At 38.1% G+C, this 20,844-nt stretch overlaps 1 protein-coding gene across 2 annotated transcripts in view; it reads left to right on the forward strand.

The window, feature by feature from the left end:
• ACAD11 (acyl-CoA dehydrogenase family member 11) overlaps positions 1-20,844 on the forward strand; it is an 88,357-nt gene that overhangs the window by 2,724 nt on the left and 64,789 nt on the right. For both annotated transcript variants that reach the window (XM_015085571.3, XM_053221447.1), the window contains exons 2-5: positions 5,137-5,236; positions 7,936-8,061; positions 8,666-8,827; positions 10,367-10,531. In XM_015085571.3, the coding sequence (XP_014941057.1) occupies positions 5,137-5,236; positions 7,936-8,061; positions 8,666-8,827; positions 10,367-10,531 (553 nt within the window). The remainder of the gene's footprint in view (positions 1-5,136; positions 5,237-7,935; positions 8,062-8,665; positions 8,828-10,366; positions 10,532-20,844) is intronic.

The raw sequence follows: 20,844 nt of genomic DNA on the forward strand, positions 1-20,844 counted from the left end.
GGGGGAGTGATTTAAGAGCAGTTGGTTGCAACAAGAAAGGGTAGAGTGCAGTAGTCTCATAACATGAGATTCAAAGCTGGATTGAAGGGTTTAGGCAGGAGGGAGGGCAAAAAGTTTGCAAGTGGCGATGAGTATCAAGAGGGACGTAGACTCCATCTCCAGGCCTACAGGATAGGTGATGTGGGGGAGGGGGGTGGAATCTACTGTGTAATAAGCCTGCAAAGGAAACAGGGGCCTCATGGAACATTCAAGCTTTAGTCACAGCAAGAAGGTGAAGTGTCCATTCAGAGAGTGAAGCTGTTTGTGATTATGCTGAAAGACAGTTCCAGGGTACAGAGAAAAGATATCAAGAGTTGGGGGAGGGGAGGGTGGGAGAAGAAGACAAAACAGGGCCTGTGCAGAGCCTTATGGGAATTAGAGTATAGTAGGTAAGTGGTGATATGGGAATCTGGGACTTTTGTTGATGACCTAAACAAGGATAAAGAGCATAAGGGGCATCTGCCTAGCTCAGTCAGTAGAGCATGAGACTGTTGATCTCATAATGGTGGGTTAAAGCCCCACATTGGGCATAGAGCTTACTTAAAAACAAAAAAACAAAACATGATGAGACCAATCCTGGGGGGTTCATGACAGTAGTGATATAAATGATGGGAAATAAGAAAAGTGAAGTGTTTGGGACTACAGAGGGGCAGTCTTATACTAAGTGCTCTGGGCTCCAACCCCCACCCCCCCCCCCCCAACAAATGATGCCAATTTAAAAATAACTTTGTTCAGGGTGCCTGGATGGCTCAGCTAGTTAAGTGTCCAACTCTTGATTTTGGCTCAGGTCAAGATCTCACTGTTGTGAGATCAAGCCCCATGTCATTTTTCCATGCTGGGCATGGAGCCTGCTTAAGATTCTCTTTCTTCCTCTCCCACCCTCTCTCTCTCTCAAAAAACAAACAAACAAACAAAAAAAAACAAAGAAACTTTGTTCTCTAAAATGAATAGCACTTTCCATTTATTTCTCATATGAATAGAATGAACCTGTATTCTCTTCCCCTGTGTGTATTCAAGTATTCAAAATGTCTAGTAATAGCTCAAATATGATCTTTAAAAACTGTCACTGATCTCTCTACAAATTAGGATCTTTCAGACTTCATAACCCTGTGGAATGTGTTATGTTGTTTTGGTCAGCTTGGTCTATTACTGCATTCATGGTTCCACAACAGGCATCTTCTGTTTGACTTCATCTTTGATTCTGCTTTGATGTGTCTCATCTTCCACCATGGCCTTACTGTTGAAAATATAGGATCAGAGCATGTCCTTAGGGGATATTTTGCCTCTCTGCTTCTAATCTCTAGCTTTGTACTTCTAAGCCTCTTGTACTGGATACTCAATGTTTTCCATGCTTGAACACCATGACAGTGGTCTTTTAATCTTTAATTTTCTTGATCTCTTATCTAGAGCAAATACATTTAAAATGCTGTTAGCATCAACATCAATAGTTACTTTAGGGGCACCTGGGTGGCTTAGTCGATTTGAATGTCTGACTTCAGCTCAGGTCATGATCTCATGGCTTGTGGGTTTGAGCCCCGTATTGGGCTCTGTGCTGACAGCTTAGAGCCTGGAGCCTGCTTCAGAGTCTGTGTCGCCCTCTCTCTCTGCCCCTCCCCTGCTCGTGCTGTGTCTTTCTCAAAAATAATCATTTAAAAAATTAATGAAAAAAAGTTCAATTGTACAACTCTAAAGTGTGCAGGAGGGATGTTTATTAGTTCAAATTTTCCAAACTACTTGTTATCCTGTATCATTGCTCAATTTCATGAATCTGAATGAACACACTAAACTGATTGTCAGAGTAGATAGTGAAGGTCAAAGTCCATTTGGTATGATCTGTGGTATTGCACGTAATCAGAACATTACTCCATTACTCCACCAGTGGTTTCAATACCAAAGGAGATGGAATGATATCAAAGAGCAGTGAATTTTGAATAGTTTCAGATTTATCCCTGGACAAGAGACAAGATGGCTGCCTACATAGCCGCAAACATAAGTAACACCCTTGTCAGGATTGATGCTTTTTTCTAATTTCTTGCTTTTGAAAGAAAATTCCTATAGATATTTCTAAGTTTCTGAAGCTTGGAGATGCAGCTGAAACCACCCAGTAGGATGACCTTGTGGGCCTGAGACTTATCTAGCAAGATGTGAAGGCTTAAAGAACCTTTTCTCCTTCTCTATGGACAAATTAAGTTAACTTTCTAGCTTTGTTACTCTAGTAACTCCTTAAAGGTGGCATGTCAGCTGTGTTTCTAGGCAACATTACTTCCGGTAAAAATAATATGTAATTGATAAATTCTAATCTAAACTAGAAGTCCTGGAAATGAACTCTAAGTATCTGGTGGGGTACTTTGGGCTTCCCTAAGTGTAGCAAGTTCTTGTACCTGCTCATGTCCCTTGCCAGGAAGCTGGGAGCTATGTCCAGAAGAATGTTACTAGAGACAATAGCTCCTGTGGAACATGAGGCTTCTAAGCCAGGGTGGAACCTATGTGGTCCCATTTCTTAGAACCTGAGCCATCACCAAAGGGACACAGGGGTCACAGAGTAGATCCTAGAATGCTGCATGGATTACTGTGATGCCCCTGCTGTAGAAGTTCATCTGATGTTGCCCTGCTGCAAAACTGTATTTCCTGACTTCATATGCTTCCTCTTCTTCTTCTTTTTTTTAAGTTTATTTATTTTGAGGGGGAAAGAGGGACAGAGAGAGAGGGAGAGAGAATCCCAAGCAAGCTCTGTGCTGTCAGCATTGAGCCCTTATGCAGGGCTCAAGCTCACAAACCATGTGATCATGACCTGAGCTAATATCAAGAGTCAGCCACTTAACTGACAGCCACCCAGACACCCCTGACTTTGTATGTTTCCAAGTGAACTAGTGCAGAGGGTAGTCAATTAGGTTTTGTGAGACTGATTGTCTAATCAAAGTCTTCTCCAGCCGAGTGCATTTCCCTAACTGCATACTTAAATACGAAGATTCCATCTTTGTTAACTAAGATTTGGCAAATCAAAAATACCACCTCTTTGGTTATAGCAACACATTTCTTTCAGCACCAAATATCTTGTCCAACTCCTAAACAGTAGCTATGGCTATTGGCTTATTGATGATTCTTATCATATTGGTACCATCAGTGGTTTCTGGATTATATGGCAACCTGATGTTTAGAGTGATTAAAGTTAGCTATTACTATGTGCACAGTGTTGGTGATGATCTTCCCAAGGTGGGCTTCTGCATTTTTGGGGGTTCTTTTTAGGAACCATGGTATATACGTACACAGAGGAGAAGATTTTAATTGGTGAGATTTTAACAGAAATATGTATTTTTTAATTTATTTTTCTGTTGACGTATAGTGTCACTGGGATTTTTTTGAGACAAAATTTATCTTACATAACATTTAAAATTTGAACTAGTTTTAAATATACAACTTAGTGGGTTTTAGTATATTCACAATGTTTTGTCACCAGCACCTCTATTTCCAGAACATTTCCATCAACCTAGAAAGAAATCCTTACCTACCAATTCTGCCCTCCTCCCATCCCTTAGCAGCCACTAATCCACTTTCTGTCCCTATGGATTTACATACTCTGGACATTTCAAAGAAGTGGAATCATACAATACATGGTCTTTTGTAACTGGCTTTTTTTCACTTAGCGTCATGTTTTCAAAGCCCATTCTTGTTGCAGCATGTATCAGAACTTTATTCCTTCTATGGCTAACAGTCCATTATATGGTTGTGTTACATTCTGTTTATACATCTGTCTATTAATGGACATTTGGGTTATTTCCATTTTGGGGCTGTTGTGAATAGTGCTGCTATGAACATTCACGGACAAGGTTTTATACAAATGTGTTTTCGGTTCCCTTAGATCTATACCTAGGAGTGGAATTGCTGGGTCATATGGTAACTCTATCTTCAATAAAAAGCTTTTTGTTTTTTCTTTATATTTCACTTACGTCATTTACTATGTTGAAAGGCTGGTACTTCATATATGATTGCATCATCAAAAAATGCATCAATCAGACTTTTGGCATTAAAAAAATGTTGTAAGTTTCATTGCAACTTGACTCTTTGTAGCATCACAAATAAATTTTCCCATGTCCCAATAATCAACATAGCTTGAGGTGATCCCATTCTTGACCACTGGCAATGATCTCTATTTTTCCATGTTAAAAGGCACCCACACAGGTTTAGATGGTGCCAAAATCAGTGTTCTTAGATATGATTCCTGGGAAGGATGGGTCTGGCTTGTAGAAGAAAGATGTAGACAATGGAGCTGCTACTGCATTCAATCTGGACTAGTTTTGTCCTTTGCAGATAGAAGCTAAAGGCCTAGGGAGAAACTTCAAAGATTTTTTTTTCACTTCCTATTACCTGTTACCTCAGAGACTGATTCTTTTAATTATTTGTGTAAGGCCTCTCTTTCATGCTTTTGGAATCTTCAAAAGCTGGGTAATTCTAAACTGCTATATTGTGAATGAAGGTGTAAATTGAATAGTTTTGATATCTGGAGGATGTTTTTAGTCCATGTGAGAATTTTTGCTCTCCTTTCAGGGAAAGCCAATGCCCTGGTATCTATGAGTTCCTTGGGGCACTGTTGTATCTCCCTGGCCCAGATGTTCACCCTAGTCCAGACACTTCTCTCTTATCAGAATTCCCATTGTGGAGAGCTATACTTAGATGCTAGCCTTGGTGAAGCATCTGGGGGTTATATCTCTAACAGCAGATGAGGGGCCATTTACCCACCTATTCCAGCATCCTTTAATTAATTTTCTGACTGATCACATACAATCTCTTTTCCCAGCCTTCATTTACTTAGATCTAGGCATTATTCTAGGGGTACTACTGATAAAATTCATGATTTACAGGCAGGGAGTGAGGTCCTCTCTTCTACCTATGTGGATTACAGATTCTCCAGCTGCCACTGTGTTATCATCTGCTTTATATCATCCAAAAACTAGTGTTTTGAGCTGCTGGTAGCACCTCTGTTGATTTCCCAGCACTGAAATTTATTTATTTTCATTTTGTGCTTCTTTTGACATCTTGGTAGCATTTGGGGAAGGAAAATATATCTTTGTAATAGGCCTTTTCTCTACTCTTACCCAGATCAGGACAGTCCAATCCAACCTTTTATCTCCAGAAGGGCTATCAAGCATATGTACTCAGAAAAAAACCATCTGGATCACTTCTTCCTAAAGCACATAAGGTATGGTGTACAAATGCAATAATTCTTTTTTAAGTTTACTTATTTTAGAAAGAGAGCAGGGGAGAGGCAGAGGGAGAAGGAGAGAGAGAATCCCAAGCAGGTTCCTTGCTGATGGCATGGAACCCGAAGCAGGGCTCAAACTCATGAAATGTGAGATCATGACCTGAGCCAAAATCGAGAATCAGACATTCAACTGCCACCCAGGAACCCCCCCTTTTTTTTAAATTTTAGAGTACATGAGCAGGGGAGAGGAGCGGGAATCGGGGGAGAGAGGGAGAGAGAGAGAAAGAGAGAGAGAATCCCAAGCAGGCTCCACACTTGGTGTGGAGTCCAACACCAGGTTCGATCCCGTGACCAGGCTCCACACTTGGTGTGGAGTCCAACACCGGGTTCGATCCCGTGACCCTGGGATCATGACCTAAGCCGAAATCAGGGGTTGGACACTCAACCAACTGAGCCATACAGACACCTCTACAAATGCAAGAATTCTTTGTTGACAAATAAATGCTTTTTATGCACACACACAAAAAAAACATTTTAAATTGCTTTTATTTTTTATTTTTTAAAATGTTTATTTTTGAGAGAAAGCACTCACAAGCGGGGGAAGGGCAGAGAGAGAGGGAAAAAGAGAATCTGAAGCAAGGCCCAAGCTGTCAGCACAGAGCCCAGTGTGGGCTTCAAACTCATGAACTGTGAGATCGTGACCTGAGGCGAAGTCTGACATTTAACCCAACGAGTTACCCAGGCGCCCCTAAATTGCTTTAAAAGTCATCTCATGTTACTAAATAATAATGTATTTTATTTATCAGATGAAAATTTCACTTGAATTGTATCCCTTTTTGTTTTTAAAAAGGACTTGAGGAGGGGTACCTGGGTGGTTCAGTTGGCTAAGCATTGGACTTAAGCTCAGGTCATCATTCCAGCACCAGGGTGCTTACAAACACTTCTGTCACAGCCTATGGCTCTGCTGGCTTCTCTCACCTTGGTCATTGTTTAGTCATGTCCCTGCTCTAGTTAATCTTTATCAACTGCTGCTTTATTACAGCTGTCAAAGTGAGCTGCGTGGTTTCTCCTCCTTAGAAGTCATCAGTCACCGCTGAGTCTGGGGCCAGATGAGTCAGCATCACAGCTCTGCTGTGAGCCATGTCCTGAGGTCCTGAGTGATAGGCTCATATATCTGTCCTGGTTGAGGAGACCCTTTTATCATATTTGGGTTCCTGTTTCAGTGTTAGCTTACATGTCTTTGCCTCCTTTCCCCATGGTTATCTTGAACTCCATGGCAGCCTTGGATACCGGGAAGGATTCCCATCCTCTGCTTTAGAAACAAATACCTCTTTAGATCTCCAGAAAAGCTAGTGCTTTTCCCTTCTACCAACACTCACTGGCCTCCCCCAGCACCATGTAGCTGACTGTGCTCAGAGCCTTAGAATAGAGACTTGCCTGAGCCCCCTTGAGAGACAGAAAAAGAGAGAAAGAGTAAACGAGAGCGAGCCAGTGAGCCGTGAATTGCTGAGAGCATCTCTTTGTAAAATATTATGAAATTTGTGAAATATTGTGGTCAGGAACTGTTGCCTTCATATGAGCAGAGCCAGGATGAAGCCCCATTCATGTGCTATCCTTTAGCCTAATTAAATTTCTTTCTTTCTTTCTTTCTTTCTTTTTTTTTTTTTTAGTGCTGGCCTAATTTATAATTGTAATAATTGCTATGACTACATGACTACTTTTAAGGAAAATATTACCCCCCAGGTCATTTGTTGATACTGTTTTAAAATTGATTTGTAGGGGTGCCTGGGTGGCTCAGTTGGTTAAGCATCCGACTTTGGCTCAGGTCATGATTTCACGGTCTGTAAGTTCAAGCCCCATGTCAGGCTCTGGGCTAACAGCTCAGAGCCTGGAGCCTGCTTTGGATTCTATGTCTCCCTCTCTCTCTGCCTCTCCCCTACTCGTACTCTGTCTGTTTCCCTCTCTGTCTCTGTCTCTCTCTCTCTGTCCCTCTCAAAAATAAATAATAAACATTAAAAATTAAAAGAAAAATTTTACATATTTATTTTTGAGAGAGAGAGAGAGAGAGACATAGTGCAAGCAGGAGAGGGGCAGAGAGAAAGGGAGACACAGAATCTGAAGCAAGCTCCAGGCTCTGAGCTGTCAGCAGAGCCCAATGCAGGGCTTAAATCCACGAAATGTGAGATCATGACCCAAACTGATGAAGCCACTGACTGAGCCACCAAGGCAGCCTAATATTTAAAAAATTTTTAAATAAAATTGATTTCTAGCATTAATGTAAGGTCACAAATCGTTATTAAATTTCTGTGTTTCTAGGGTACCTGGCTGGCTCAGTTGGAAGAGCACATGACTCTTTATCTTAGGGTCAGGAGTTCAAGCCCCACACTGGGTGTAAAGATTACTTAAAAAAAATTAATTAAAACTTAAATTGGGGCACCTGGGTGGCTCAGTCAGTTGAGCCTCTGACTTCAGCTCAGGTCATGATCTTGCCGTTCGTGGGTTTGAGCCCCACATTAGGCTCTGTGCTGACAGCTCAGAGCCTGGAGCCTACTTTGGATTCTGTGTCTCCCTCTCTCTCTCTCTCAGCCCCTCCCCTGCTCATACTCTGTCTTTCTCTCTCAAAAATAAACATCAAAAAAAATTTTTTTAACTTAAATTTCTGTTTCTGATTTTTAATAATCCATCATCCTATTTAGATTGATAGAGAATTTAAAGTCCAGAAAGCTTTGTTTTCAATTGGATTCCCCGTTCCCAAGCCTTTATTGTACTGCAGTGATGCTTCTATCATTGGAACAGAATTTTACATGATGGAACATGTGCAGGTAAATTAACACTTAATCTTTATTGTTGCTTTTATTTTTAATCGTGAAAATTAGATGTTAATAAATAATAGTTTATTAACATTTTAGGTAATTTGCTTTGCAAGGGCTTAAACTTTCATTTGAATTTGAGCACAGGCAATGTAGGAGGGATGAAATAGACTAGGAACAAATTTAGTAATTAGCAGGTGTTGACTTATTCTCAAATTTTCCTCTAGATGGCAATAAAGAGCTATATGTAGTGGCAATAACCAAACCCTCCAGATGGTGGACAGAAAAATACTACTCCAAAGAGAATATCAATCCCTTAAGAACAATAAATTCAAAGTGTTTAAAAAAAATTATTTTGTAAACTGTAACTTGAGAGTAGTTTTGTCCATTAAGTTCATTTTGGAATATCGTTGTATATTCCCTTTGGCATACATAATCTATTAAACATGTTTCCTAAGTGAATGTTTTTCTAGCATATTCTACAAATAATTGTTTTTGTTGGAAAACTGTTATCCTGATTTTTTTTTTTGTGGACAATGGGGATTATGACACTACAAGTAATTGGAGTGAAAAAATGTATTTTGTTTTAAATTATCTATTGTAATTGTTTCTATAGGGTCGAATCTTTCGTGATTTTACAATTCCTGGAGTTAGCCCAGCAGAACGCTCAGCCATATATGTGGCCATGATAGAAACCTTGGCTCGGTTACATTCCTTGAATGTACAGTCGTTGCAGCTGGAAGGATATGGTAGAGGTGCTGGGTACTGCAAAAGACAGGTAATGCGTCCACATGAAGAGCTCCTTTTCTCAAGTTCTTGGAAATAATATCCTTGATTAGTCAAAATAAAAACCCATTATACTTTCCTGAAACTTGGGTATAACTTTTAATATCAACCTTTCTATTGGCTTTTTGTTAGCAGAAAATAATTTTATATTTTTAGATCAGGTTCAGCCTAAGCTTCTGTAACTAACAACATGTACATGGATGCAAATTTAAAGCTTTTCTGCCTCTTCACTTAATTTATCAATATGTTTTCTATACAGTTTTCCTTTTGAAGTTAACATTTATTAAGCACGATTGTGTGTGTTTAATACTTCCTGAGTACACTGTTAAATATCAAGAAAATAGAAATAAGTTCTTCCCCTAAAGGAACATTTTTTTTTGAGAGACCTATACATGAATCTCATTTATGTGAAACTTGAAAATAGAATAAAGGAGTATATAATCTAGTAGTAAATTGTTTGGTACCCATCATGAGAGCTGTTCTATTTACAGGGTGCATATCAGTGTGCCCTTACTTGGGTGGGGAAAGCTTTGTGGGAGAGATCTGCCTTGCACTGTGTATTTAAGTAAAGAGAAAATCTAGAGTGATAGGGAAGAGATGGTGAGCATTTCAAACCAAAGAGACAGCAAGATCAGATATGTATGGGACTATTTGCCTATGTCTGTCTGTCTGTCTGTCTTTTTGAGGGGGGCTAAGGGAAGAGAGAAGGGAATAAGATTTAGAGAGTATTCACACTATGCCAGGCCCCATGGTAGGTAGGTTGCTTTTAAAATCTTCGTAATAACCCTAAGACATAGGTATTATTACCCTCATTTTGCACATGAGGAATCTAAGGCTACTGCGTATCAAATAATACGTGAATAAGTGGCTTAGGCATAATTTATACTTGAGTCTGTATGATTCCACAGATGAAGGTCTTTACTGCACTAAGTTGACCAGAGATACCTTGGGCAATGGGGAGAGAACTATGAGCTGATGAATAATATGGTTTCAATTGATGGAGGACTTTGAGTATAATTTGATTTGTTTGTATTTGATTCTAAGAACAATAAAAAGTCTTTGCACTCCTTATACCTGAAATATATTTAGAAGATTCTGTAGGTAATAAGAAAAAGTGTTAAAATGAAAAGTAAAAATCTCCCTTCTTCTCCCAGCCCCCGTATTTCCTTTTTCAGAGATTACTTGTTTCTTGTGACCCTTCCAGAAATCTGCTGTACCTTTTTATTTGTGTATATATGTGTTTGTGTACATTCTTTTATTTTTTCACAAAATAGTTGCAGAATAGAGGCTAGAACCCACATTTCTTGATCCCTGTGCCAGTATTTTTTTTCCTGATAAAAATCTAAGTTAGTAAAAGGGAACTAGATGGAAGAGAGATTTAAATGTTTTAGGTTCATGTGAACGTCACTTAGAGGGATTTGTCTGGAGCATTGAGGAATGAAACCAAATTTGATATGATTGAATTTTGTTTAAATTTAGAACCTAAGTTCTATGTTCAACTTTACAATTTTTCTTATTTATATATCTTTAGGTATCAACCTGGATAGAGCAATATAAAGCTGCAGCTCATCAGGACATCCTTGCCATGAACCAGCTATTTCACTGGCTAATGAAAAACTTGCCAGATAATGACAATGAAGAAAATTTGATTCATGGAGACTACAAACTAGATAACATAGTTTTCCACCCTACAGAGGTATTTAAGCTGTATTTATAATAAATTAATTAGGTCTTAGCACTTTTGACTTGGGACACAAGTACTAGCTAAATATTCCCCTCAGGGCTCCAATGGAGACCAACCCAACCCAACCTCACTCTTCCTCTTTGGTGCTGTCTTCACCACTCAAAACTTTCAGGAATGAGTCCTACAGATTTTATGGCATAGGTAACTGCCTACCTTTAAGGCCAAGTGCAATCCTCAGGGTATCTGACTTACTGCTTAAAGAGGATTTGGGAACTTACATTCATGTCACTGTTTTCTTCAGAAAAGTTTTTCATCTACAACAAGTATTTAGCTTACCCATATTCTTGCTCTTTTGGTTCACCTTCAGTTCCCTTTTCTTATCTCATGAAGAATTTTTAATGTGACTATTATAAGCTCAGAGAGGACAGAATTCCAAACGCCTCTTTTGACGGTTTGAAAGAATTATATGAGCTTAACGTGACCTTGCTCTGTGTAAATGTACACAGTTTCATCTTTATAAAAGGTTCAAACAAGTAAAAACTATAACCTCCCTCCACTGAGCACAGACTGTGAAGTCTGGGATTGGAGGAATATGGTGGGAGCGAGGAAACCATCTCAGTCCTCCTCATTACCTGTATGCCATTGGACAAGATATTAATTCTGACATTAATGTGAAAGATTTATACTTTCCTGAATCCTACTTGTTAAAAAGAGTTTTTTCTGGGTTCATTAATTTTCTCAGATGCTGAGATGTTTTAGGGCAGTAAGAACTGCTCTGAATTCGCGTGCTAAGCTTCTGGATTTCATGTTCTTTCCATACAGGAAGAGGACAGGAGAAAAATAGCATTGTAAATTACATTGCTGTCATAATTCAAAGTAGTACTGTATCAAGTAAGAATTCAAATATAGCATAAAGACATGAGTACATTCACCAGCAAGACAGAAAACATAGGAAAGTAAATTTTGATATTAAAATTATGTGTATGTAATTATAAATGTGTATGCGTAGACTTTTGTTAATGGCACTGATGAATTCTGAAATAACTTTGTTAAATATAGATTAGGAAAATTAAAGAATGCTAATTAATAACTTGGAAAAAATTTTTAAAAAAATTTTTTAACGTTTATTTATATTTAAGAGAAAGGGAGACAGGGAGTGAGTGGGGGAGGGGCAGAGAGAGAGGGAGACACAGATTCCGAAGCAGGTTCCAGGCTCTGAGCTGTGAGCACAGAGCCTGATGTGGGGCTCAAACCTACGAACCGTGAGATCATGACCTGAGCCCAAGTTGGTTTCTTAACCAACTGAGCCACCCAGGTGCCCCATAACCTACAAAAAATTTTAAAGCTTATACCTTTAAACCTAGCAGGATCAGGCCTGTATTTGATCTGTACCATAGAAGTGTCTAATATTTTAAGAGCCTATCTTTGAATAAGTCACGGTTTTCTATGGGTTCTGTAACTATGTACTTTTCTACTCATTGCTTAAGCAAGGAAGGAAAAATTCAGACCTAGATCTCTTGAATTTTGTGTCATCTACCAAGATGTTTAAATTTAGGATTAATCATAATACGCTGAAAATAATGGCAAAAACACTAAGTACTAAATGGTTACTCCCCCCTTTAATTTTTAATCTCCTGTTAGAAAACCACTTCTTTTTTTTTTTTTATATGAAATTTATTGTCAAATTGGTTTCCATACAACACCCAGTGCTCATCCCAACAGGTGCCCTCCTCAATACCCACCCCCCACCCTCCCCTCCCTCCCACCCCCCATCAGCCCTCAGTTTGTTCTCAGTTTTTAAGAGTCTCTTATGCTTTGGCTCTCTCCCACTCTAACCTCTTTTTTTTTTTTCCTTCCCCTCCGCATGGGTTCCTGTTAAGTTTCTCAGGATCCACATAAGCGTGAACACATATGGTATCCGTCTTTCTCTGTATGGCTTATTTCACTTAGCATAACACTGTCCAGTTCCATCCACGTTGCTACAAAGGGCCATATTTCATTCTTTCTCATTGCCACGTAGTACTCCATTGTGTATATAAACCACAATTTCTTTATCCATTCATCAGTTGATGGACATTTAGGCTCTTTCCACCATTTGGCTATTGTTGAGAGTGCTGCTATAAACATTGGGGTACAAGTGCCCGTATGCTGATGTATCCCTTGGGTAAATTCCTAGCAGTGCTACTGCTGGGTCATAGGGTAGGTCTATTTTTAATTTTTTGAGGAACCTCCACACTGTTTTCCAGAGTGGCTGCACCAATTTGCATTCCCACCAACAGTGTAAGAGGGTTCCCGTTTCTCCACATCCTCTCCAGCATCTATAGTCTCCTGATTTGTTCATTTTGGCCACTCTGACTGGCGTGAAGTGATATCTGAGTGTGGTTTTGATTTGTATTTCCCTGATAAGGAGCGACGTTGAACATCTTTTCATGTGCCTGTTGGCCATCCGGATGTCTTCTTTAGAGAAGTGTCTATTCATGTTTTCTGCCCATTTCTTCACTGGGTTATTTGTTTTTCGAGTGTGGAGTTTGGTGAGCTCTTTATAGATTTTGGATACCAGCCCTTTGTCCGATATGTCATTTGCAAATATCTTTTCCCATTCCGTTGGTTGCCTTTTAGTTCTGTTGGTTGTTTCCTTTGCTGTGCAGAAGCTTTTTATCTTCATAAGGTCCCAGTAATTCACTTTTGCTTTTAATTCCCTTGCCTTTGGGGATGTGTCGGTAAGAGATTGCTACGGCTGAGGTCAGAGAGGTCTTTTCCTGCTTTCTTCTCTAAGGTTTTGATGGTTTCCTGTCTCACATTCAGGTCCTTTATCCATTTTGAGTTTATTTTTGTGAATGGTGTGAGAAAGTGGTCTAGTTTCAACCTTCTGCATGTTGCCGTCCAGTTCTCCCAGCACCATTTGTTAAAGAGACTGTCTTTTTTCCATTGGATGTTCTTTCCTGCTTTGTCAAAGATGAGTTGGCCATACGTTTGTGGGTCTAGTTCTGGGGTTTCTATTCTATTCCATTGGTCTATGTGTCTGTTTTTGTGCCAATACCATGCTGTCTTGATGATTACAGCTTTGTAGTAGAGGCTAAAGTCTGGGATTGTGATGCCTCCTGCTTTGGTCTTCAAAATTACTTTGGCTATTCGGGGCCTTTTGTGGTTCCATGTGAATTTTAGGATTGCTTGTTCTAGCTTCAAGAAGAATGCTGGTGCAATTTTGATTGGGATTGTGTTGAATATGTAGATAGCTTTGGGTAGTATTGACATTTTGACAATATTTATTCTTGAAAACCACTTCTTATAGGATTAAAGTTGTCAAACAGGTGTCAACTTCCTTTAGATAAGCAGAATATTCAGTAGTTCTTCCAACTATTTTTTAAAAAAGAAACAACTTCTAGAGGCACAGCATGAAGCTATTTCTCTGCAATACCAATTTGTGACATGTATCTTTATCTTTTATTAGTTATATGGTATCTAGTAAAATTTCTTCTACTCTATACCCAATAATCTCATAATTATTAGTTAAATTTAATCAATTTCTGCCTCCTATTTAAATATTGTAGCTAATTTTTTATGGAAATAACATATGCTTGGCAGAGTACAAGTCAACTAGCATTTATTCATTACCAACTATTTGCTCTGAAAGATGGAGTTGGAAAGGAAGTACAGCTCTTAATGAGGTCCAAACACAACTGTAGAGAAAAATATATAACAGCAGAGAACAATATATATCCAAGTGCTAAAGTATGTCCTACAAAATGAACTGTAAGAGCAGTCAGAGGGAAAGATACACTGTGCTGGCATTGAAAGCTGTGAAATAGCTTAATAGTTTATCTTTTCCACCCATTTTTTATTTTTATTTACTTATTTTTTAATGCCCTTCTTATTTATTTTCTTAAGTGAACTCTATCCCCAGTGTGGGGCTTGAACTCATGATCCCAAGATCAAGAGTTGCATGCTTTAGCCACTGAGCCAGCCCGGCACCCCTCCACCTCGCTTTTTTAGATTTCATAAGTAAATGGGAAAATATTAGATATGCTTTTTTTGTGAAGGCACTCCACAAATCAGAAAATCAATCCTTGGACTATAGAAAGCTGAATATGTGTCTGTATGTGCTCACCTATATTCCTAACACTATGATTGAAGGCTTTTTATTTTTTTTCTTTGAGGATAAGGATTATGTCTTAATTTTTCTTTTTTTATCTTCGTCTCTAGAGTCTATATGGATGCTCAATAAATGGGGACATGCTACTCTATTACCTCCTTTAAAGCAATGACTGTAGCATTTATGAAGCAGGTGTTTATGTTTCTGAATCAATCTAAGTTGAAAGAATTGATTTTAATTAATCACTATTTCTATATCCTATGTTTCTGCTTAATTTTTATTCTCTGACAGTGTGACCTTAAAGCAAATAATTTAACCTCTCTTTGTGCTTCAGTTTTTATTTTAATTTGTTTTTATTGATGCCTAATTGATATTTAACATTATATTAGTTTAGGTGTACAATATAATGATTTGATACTTGCATATACTATGAAACAGTCACCACAATAAGTATTGTTTCTCCCTTCACCATATGTAGTCATATAATATACAATATAATGTTGTTGACTCTAGACTCTAGTACATTGTATCCTCATGACTTACTTATTTTATGGGGAAGTTTGTACCTCTTAACCCCTTCTCCCATTTCACCCACACCATATAACTTCTTACCTCTGGCAACTATGAGTCTGCTCTCTGCATGTTATGTATGAGTTTGGTTATATTTGTTTTGCTTGTTCATTGGTTTTGTTTTTTTAGATTCCACATATAAGTGAAATCATATGGTATTTGTCTTCCTTTGTCTAACTCACTTCACTTAGCATTATACCCTCAAAGTCCATTCATGTTGTCACAAATGGCAAGCTTTCATTCTTTTTTATGGCTGAATAGCATTCCAATGTGTGTGTGTGTGTGTGTATCTCACATCTTTATCCATCCACCAATGGATGCTTTAGTTGTTTTACTATCTTTGCTATTGTGAATAATACTGCAGTGAACGTAGGGGTACATATATCTTTTCTAATTAACGTCTACATTTTCTTCATATAAGTATACAGAAGTAGAGTTGCTGGATCATGTGGTAGTTCTCTTTTCTTTTGAGGAAATTTCATACTGTTTTTCATAGTGGCTGCATCGATCTACATTCCCACCAGTGATGCACAAAGGTTCCCTTTTCTCCATATCCTCACTAGCAGTTGCTATTTCCCATCTTTTTGAAAATAGCCATTACAACAGGTGAGAGATGATATCTCATTGTGGTTTTGATTTGTATTTCCCTGATGATTAGTGTTGTTGAGCATTTTTTTCATGTGACTGTTGGCCATCTGTATGCCTTCTTTGGAAAAGTGTCTATTTAGATCTTCTGCCTGTCATTTAATCAGATTGTTTTTTTGTTATTGAATTATATGAGTTCTTTATCTATTTTGGCTATTAACCCCTTATGAATATATGACTTGAAGATGTCTCATTCAGGAGGTTGCCTTTTTATTTTATTGAGTTTCCTTTCAATTTTATTTTATTTAGTTTATTGAGTTTCCTTTCAATAAAGGAGGTTTGTAGAGGTTTGTAGAGCTGTGTAGAGGTTTTTAGTCTGATGTAGTTCCATTTGTTTATTTTTGCATTTGTTGCCTTTGCCTGGAATCAGTTACATATATGTATACATATATGTATATATATACTGCCAAGAGCAACGTCAAGTAGCCTACTGCCTATGTTTTCTTCCAGGAATTTTGTGGTTTCTGGTCTTATATTCAAGTCTTTAATCCAGTTTGATTTAATTTATGTATGGTGAAAGATAGAGGTTCAGTTTCATTCTTTTGCATGTGGCTGTCCAATTTTCCCCAATACCATTTATTAAAGAGACTGTCTTTTCCCCATTGTATATTCTTGCCTCCTTTGTCACAAATTAATTGACCATATGTGGGTGGGGTTTTTTCCTGGGCTCTTTATTCTGTTTGATTTACCTTTATGTCTATTTTGTGCCAATACTGTTTTGATTATTATAGCATTGTAATTGAAATCAGGAAGCATGATGCTTCCAGCTTTATTCTTTCTCAAGGTGGCTTTGGCTATATGGGATCTCATGTGCTTCCATACAAATTTTAAGATTCTTTGTTCTATTTCTGTGGAAAATTCTACTGGAATTTTGATAGGAATTGCACTGAATCTATAGATTGCTTTGGATAATATGGATATTTTAATAATATTCTTCAATCTATGAGCATGGGATATCTTTCCGTTTGTTTGTGTGTTCTTCAGTTTCTTTCATCAGTGTTGTATAGTTTTCATTATACAGATCTTTTACCTGCTTGGTTAAACTTAGTCCTAGGTATTTTATTCTTTTTGGTGCAGTTGTAAGTGGAACTGTTTTCTTAATTTCTCTTTCTGATAGTTTGTGGTTACAGCATAAAAACACAACAGTGTTGTATGTTGATTATGTATCCAGCAACTTTACTGAATTTGTTTATTGTAATACTTTTTTTTGGTGGAGTCTTGTAGAATTTTCTATGTGTAGAATCATATTGTCCACAAATGGTGACAGTTTCACTTCTTCTTTTCCAATTTAGATGCATTTTAATTTCTGTTTCTCACGTAATTGCTCTGGACTTCCAATACTATGTTAAATGAAAGTATCAAGAGTGGGCACTCATGTCTTGTTCCTGATTGTTAGAGGAAAAGTTTTCAGCTTTTTACCATTGAGTATGTTTGCTGTGGGCTTATCATATATGGGCCTTTTTAGGTTGAGGTACATTCACTATAATAGCTTTGTTGAGAGTTTTTATCATAAATGGATATTGAATTTTGTCAAATGTTTTTTCCACATCTACTTAGATGATCACATGATTGTTAGCCTTCATTTTCTTAATGTGGTATGTAACATTGATTTGTTTGCACATGTTGAAACATCCTTGCATCCCTGGAATAAATTCCACTTCATCATGTTGTATGATCTTTTCAATGTATTGTTGAATTTGTTTGCTAATATTTTGTTGAAGATCTTTGCATCTATGTTCATCGGGGATATTGGCCTGTAATTTTCTGTTTTTCTGGTGTCTTGCCTATCTTTGGTATCGAGGTAATGCTGGCTTATAAAATGAGTTTGGAAGCATTCCATTCTCTTCAGTTTTTTGGAAGAGTTTGAGAAGGATAGATATTAAATCTTAGTAAAAGTTGGATAGAATTCACCAGTAAAGCTGTCTGGTCCTGGACTCCTGCATCTGCAACTCTGTTTCCTTCCTTAAGTTAGGGAGATTTTCAGTCATTATTTCTTCAAATAAGTTTTCTGTTCCTTTCTCTCTCTCTCTTCTCTTGGACCCCTATAACACAAATGTCATTCCACTTGATGTTTCATAGGTCCCTTAAACTATTTGTCACTGTTTAAATTTTTTTTCTTTTTGCTGTTAGATTTTGGTGAGTTTCACTCCCCCATTTTCTAGGTCACTGATCCTTTCTTCAGCTTCATCTAGTCTGTTGTTGAACCCCTCTTGTGTATCTTTCAGTTCTGTAGCTGCATTCTTCAGCTTTCTAATTTCTGTTTGGTACTTCCTTATATTTTCAATCTCTTTGTTGAAGCTCTTGCTGTGTTCATCCACTCTTCTGAAATCAGTAAGCATCTTTAAGACCATTACTTTGAACTCTTTATCAGGTAAATTATTTATCTCCATTTCATTAAGATTTTTTCTGGAGTTTTATTTTGTTCTTTTGTTTGGAACCTATTCCCTTTACCTCATTTTGCTTGATTCTCTCTTTGTTTCTATGTATTAAGCACAACAGCTATCTCTCCCAGTCTTAAAGGAGAGGTCACAGGAAGGTAGAATGTATTTCAATCTGCTCTCTGTGCAGTCCCCTGAGGGTGGTAGCCTGCCAAGGACTGTCTCTCTGATCATTTCAGTCACCATGGGGCCCAGAAATGCAAACCCCCTGGCCACCAGAGCCAGGCACTCAAGAGGTATCCCTTTTGTGGACAGCATACACCTGCCAGCTTTGGTGGGGCCATAGGGAGGGATGGGTCAGGACAGTACCTTCCATTGGGTTTACTGGGGTGAGGCCTCAAGGGAGCACCCAGCTGGGTAGCCTATTTGCTGAGGTCAGTGAGGCAGAGCCATTTGGTAGCACAGGGCCAGGGCAAGCAGCACTAGCAAGATAGAGAATGCAAAAATGGCACCAGCCATCATCTTTATCCCCAGAGAGAGTTCGAATAGACCCCTGCCACTCCCACAGATGATTTAAGATTAGCCAGTAAATCTTTTCATATATGATCTAAGTTCTTTCCAACCTGCTGCTTTTGTGCTGGGATCCAAGATGGGTAAGTCTGTGCATGAGCCCTTTAAGAGTGGAGTCTCCATTTCCTGGAGCCTTTTGGTTCTTCTGGTGTTTTGGTTTTCAAAGCCAGACATTTTGGAGGCTCATCTCCCTGGTGCAGTTCCCAAGGATGGGAATACCTCATATGGGGCTTGAACCCCACACTCCTCAGGCATATAGTCCATATTTGTGGGATCCCTCCTGCTTGTGGGTTGCCACACTGGAGTGTGGGGTTTTGGTGAGACTACATCTCTACCTCTCCTACCCATCTTGATGTACCCCCCCCCTTTTTTAATATTTTATTTTTAAGTTATCTCCACACCCAACATGGGGCTCAAACTCACAACCCCAAGATCAAGAGTTGCATGCTTCACTGACTGAGCCAGCCAGGTGCCCTTGATGTAGCCTTTTTATCCTTTATTGTGGTGGAGCTGTTCAGCTAGTTTTCAGGTCTTTTTCAGAGACAGTTGTTCTATATGGAGCTGAAGATATGGTGTTTGTGGAAGAGTTGAGTTCAAGGTTTTCCTATGCTACTATTTGAACCACTCGCTTAATTTTTTATTTTAAAATAATTATGGACTCACAAGAAGTTGTAAAATGAGTACAGAGGGGTCTTGATACCTGTCATCCAAATTTCCCAAATGGATCTCACACAACTGTAGTATATTTCAAAGCCAGGGAATTGACATTGTGTGCCTTTTAAGTTGGATAAAGAAATACCAAAATTTCAGGGTTGCTGGGAAGCTAAAACGAAATAATCAGTTTGGAGCAAGTAGCTAGTACCTGGCATAGCTGTGCTCAACTTGTTTCAATTCTTTTTTCTTTTCCATTTTTTCCTCTATTTCTCTATTTTACTTTTCTAAAATTGCCTACCAAGCTCTATTCTTCATAAAACTAGTAAGGTAAAAGTAAGTATTTCATAATATGTACTAAAACTTAAGCAGTGGTTTTAAGGGATCAAATTATAGGAGACTTATAAGTTGTACTTTTCTGTAATGTGTAAGGTTTGAGGTTTTATCATTTTGTGTTTTTTCCCGAAGAATAGCATGTTTTATTTTTGTCATCAGAAAACATAAGAAAGAAGACAAAAACAAATCTAAATGATAAACCTTCCAGGAATGTGTGTGGTAAGCCAGTAAAGGATTACTAAAAAGGGTATGGCAAAACCAAAGCTTATTACTCAGTTTTGCAATCCCTATTTTCCATTTACTTATATGTAAAGTATTTGAAGCATGTTTGAGCGAGTATTTCAGAGTACAACATGCTTACTGCAATGTTTAAAAGAAATCCAGTTTTCCTGAAAAATACTGTTAATTTTTTTTTTTTTTTTTTTTTTTTTTGAGAGAGAGAGAAAGAGTGCAAGCAGGGGAAAGATGCAGAGGGAGTAGAGAGTATCCTAAGCAGGCTCCACACTCAATGCAGAGCCCAACACAGGGCTTAATCCCACTACCCTGGGATCATGACCTGAGCTGAAATCAAGAGTCAGATGTTCAACCACCTGAGCCACCCAGGTGCCCCCTTGTTAATTTTTTAAACAAGATCTTACCTATTTGGCAGAGAAATGTTTAAGGAGTTTAGTGTGCATTTCAACTTGAAAAACAAGTATATTTAACTAAAACCAGATAAACCTTTTCATCTGTATTCATTAATTAGTAGTCAGATATATTTCAGATAACATTAACAGATAACTTCTTCTGAAGTCCTCTATCTTAAAGCCTTCTATATATTAATTTATGAAGAAAAAAGATTTGATATGCAAACAAAACTTGTATTTAAATGGCTTTTTCTTTTTAATTTTCTCCGTTATCTCTTAAATGTTAGTGTAGTTGAGGAGAGGCATAGTTATAAAATTTAATTTTATTGCTAGAAAAGGTGTGGCATTTGGGTTTTTTTCAACCCCTTTACATTACAGATATTTTAAAAATACTCTTTAGTAAGTGCTCAGTGGTAGTAAAGCCAGGTTTTGAACTCAGGCCTATAGACTTGCAAT

Source organism: Acinonyx jubatus, chromosome C2 (genome assembly GCF_027475565.1).
Source record: "Acinonyx jubatus isolate Ajub_Pintada_27869175 chromosome C2, VMU_Ajub_asm_v1.0, whole genome shotgun sequence".
In the NCBI taxonomy this organism is placed as follows: Eukaryota; Metazoa; Chordata; class Mammalia; order Carnivora; family Felidae; genus Acinonyx; species Acinonyx jubatus.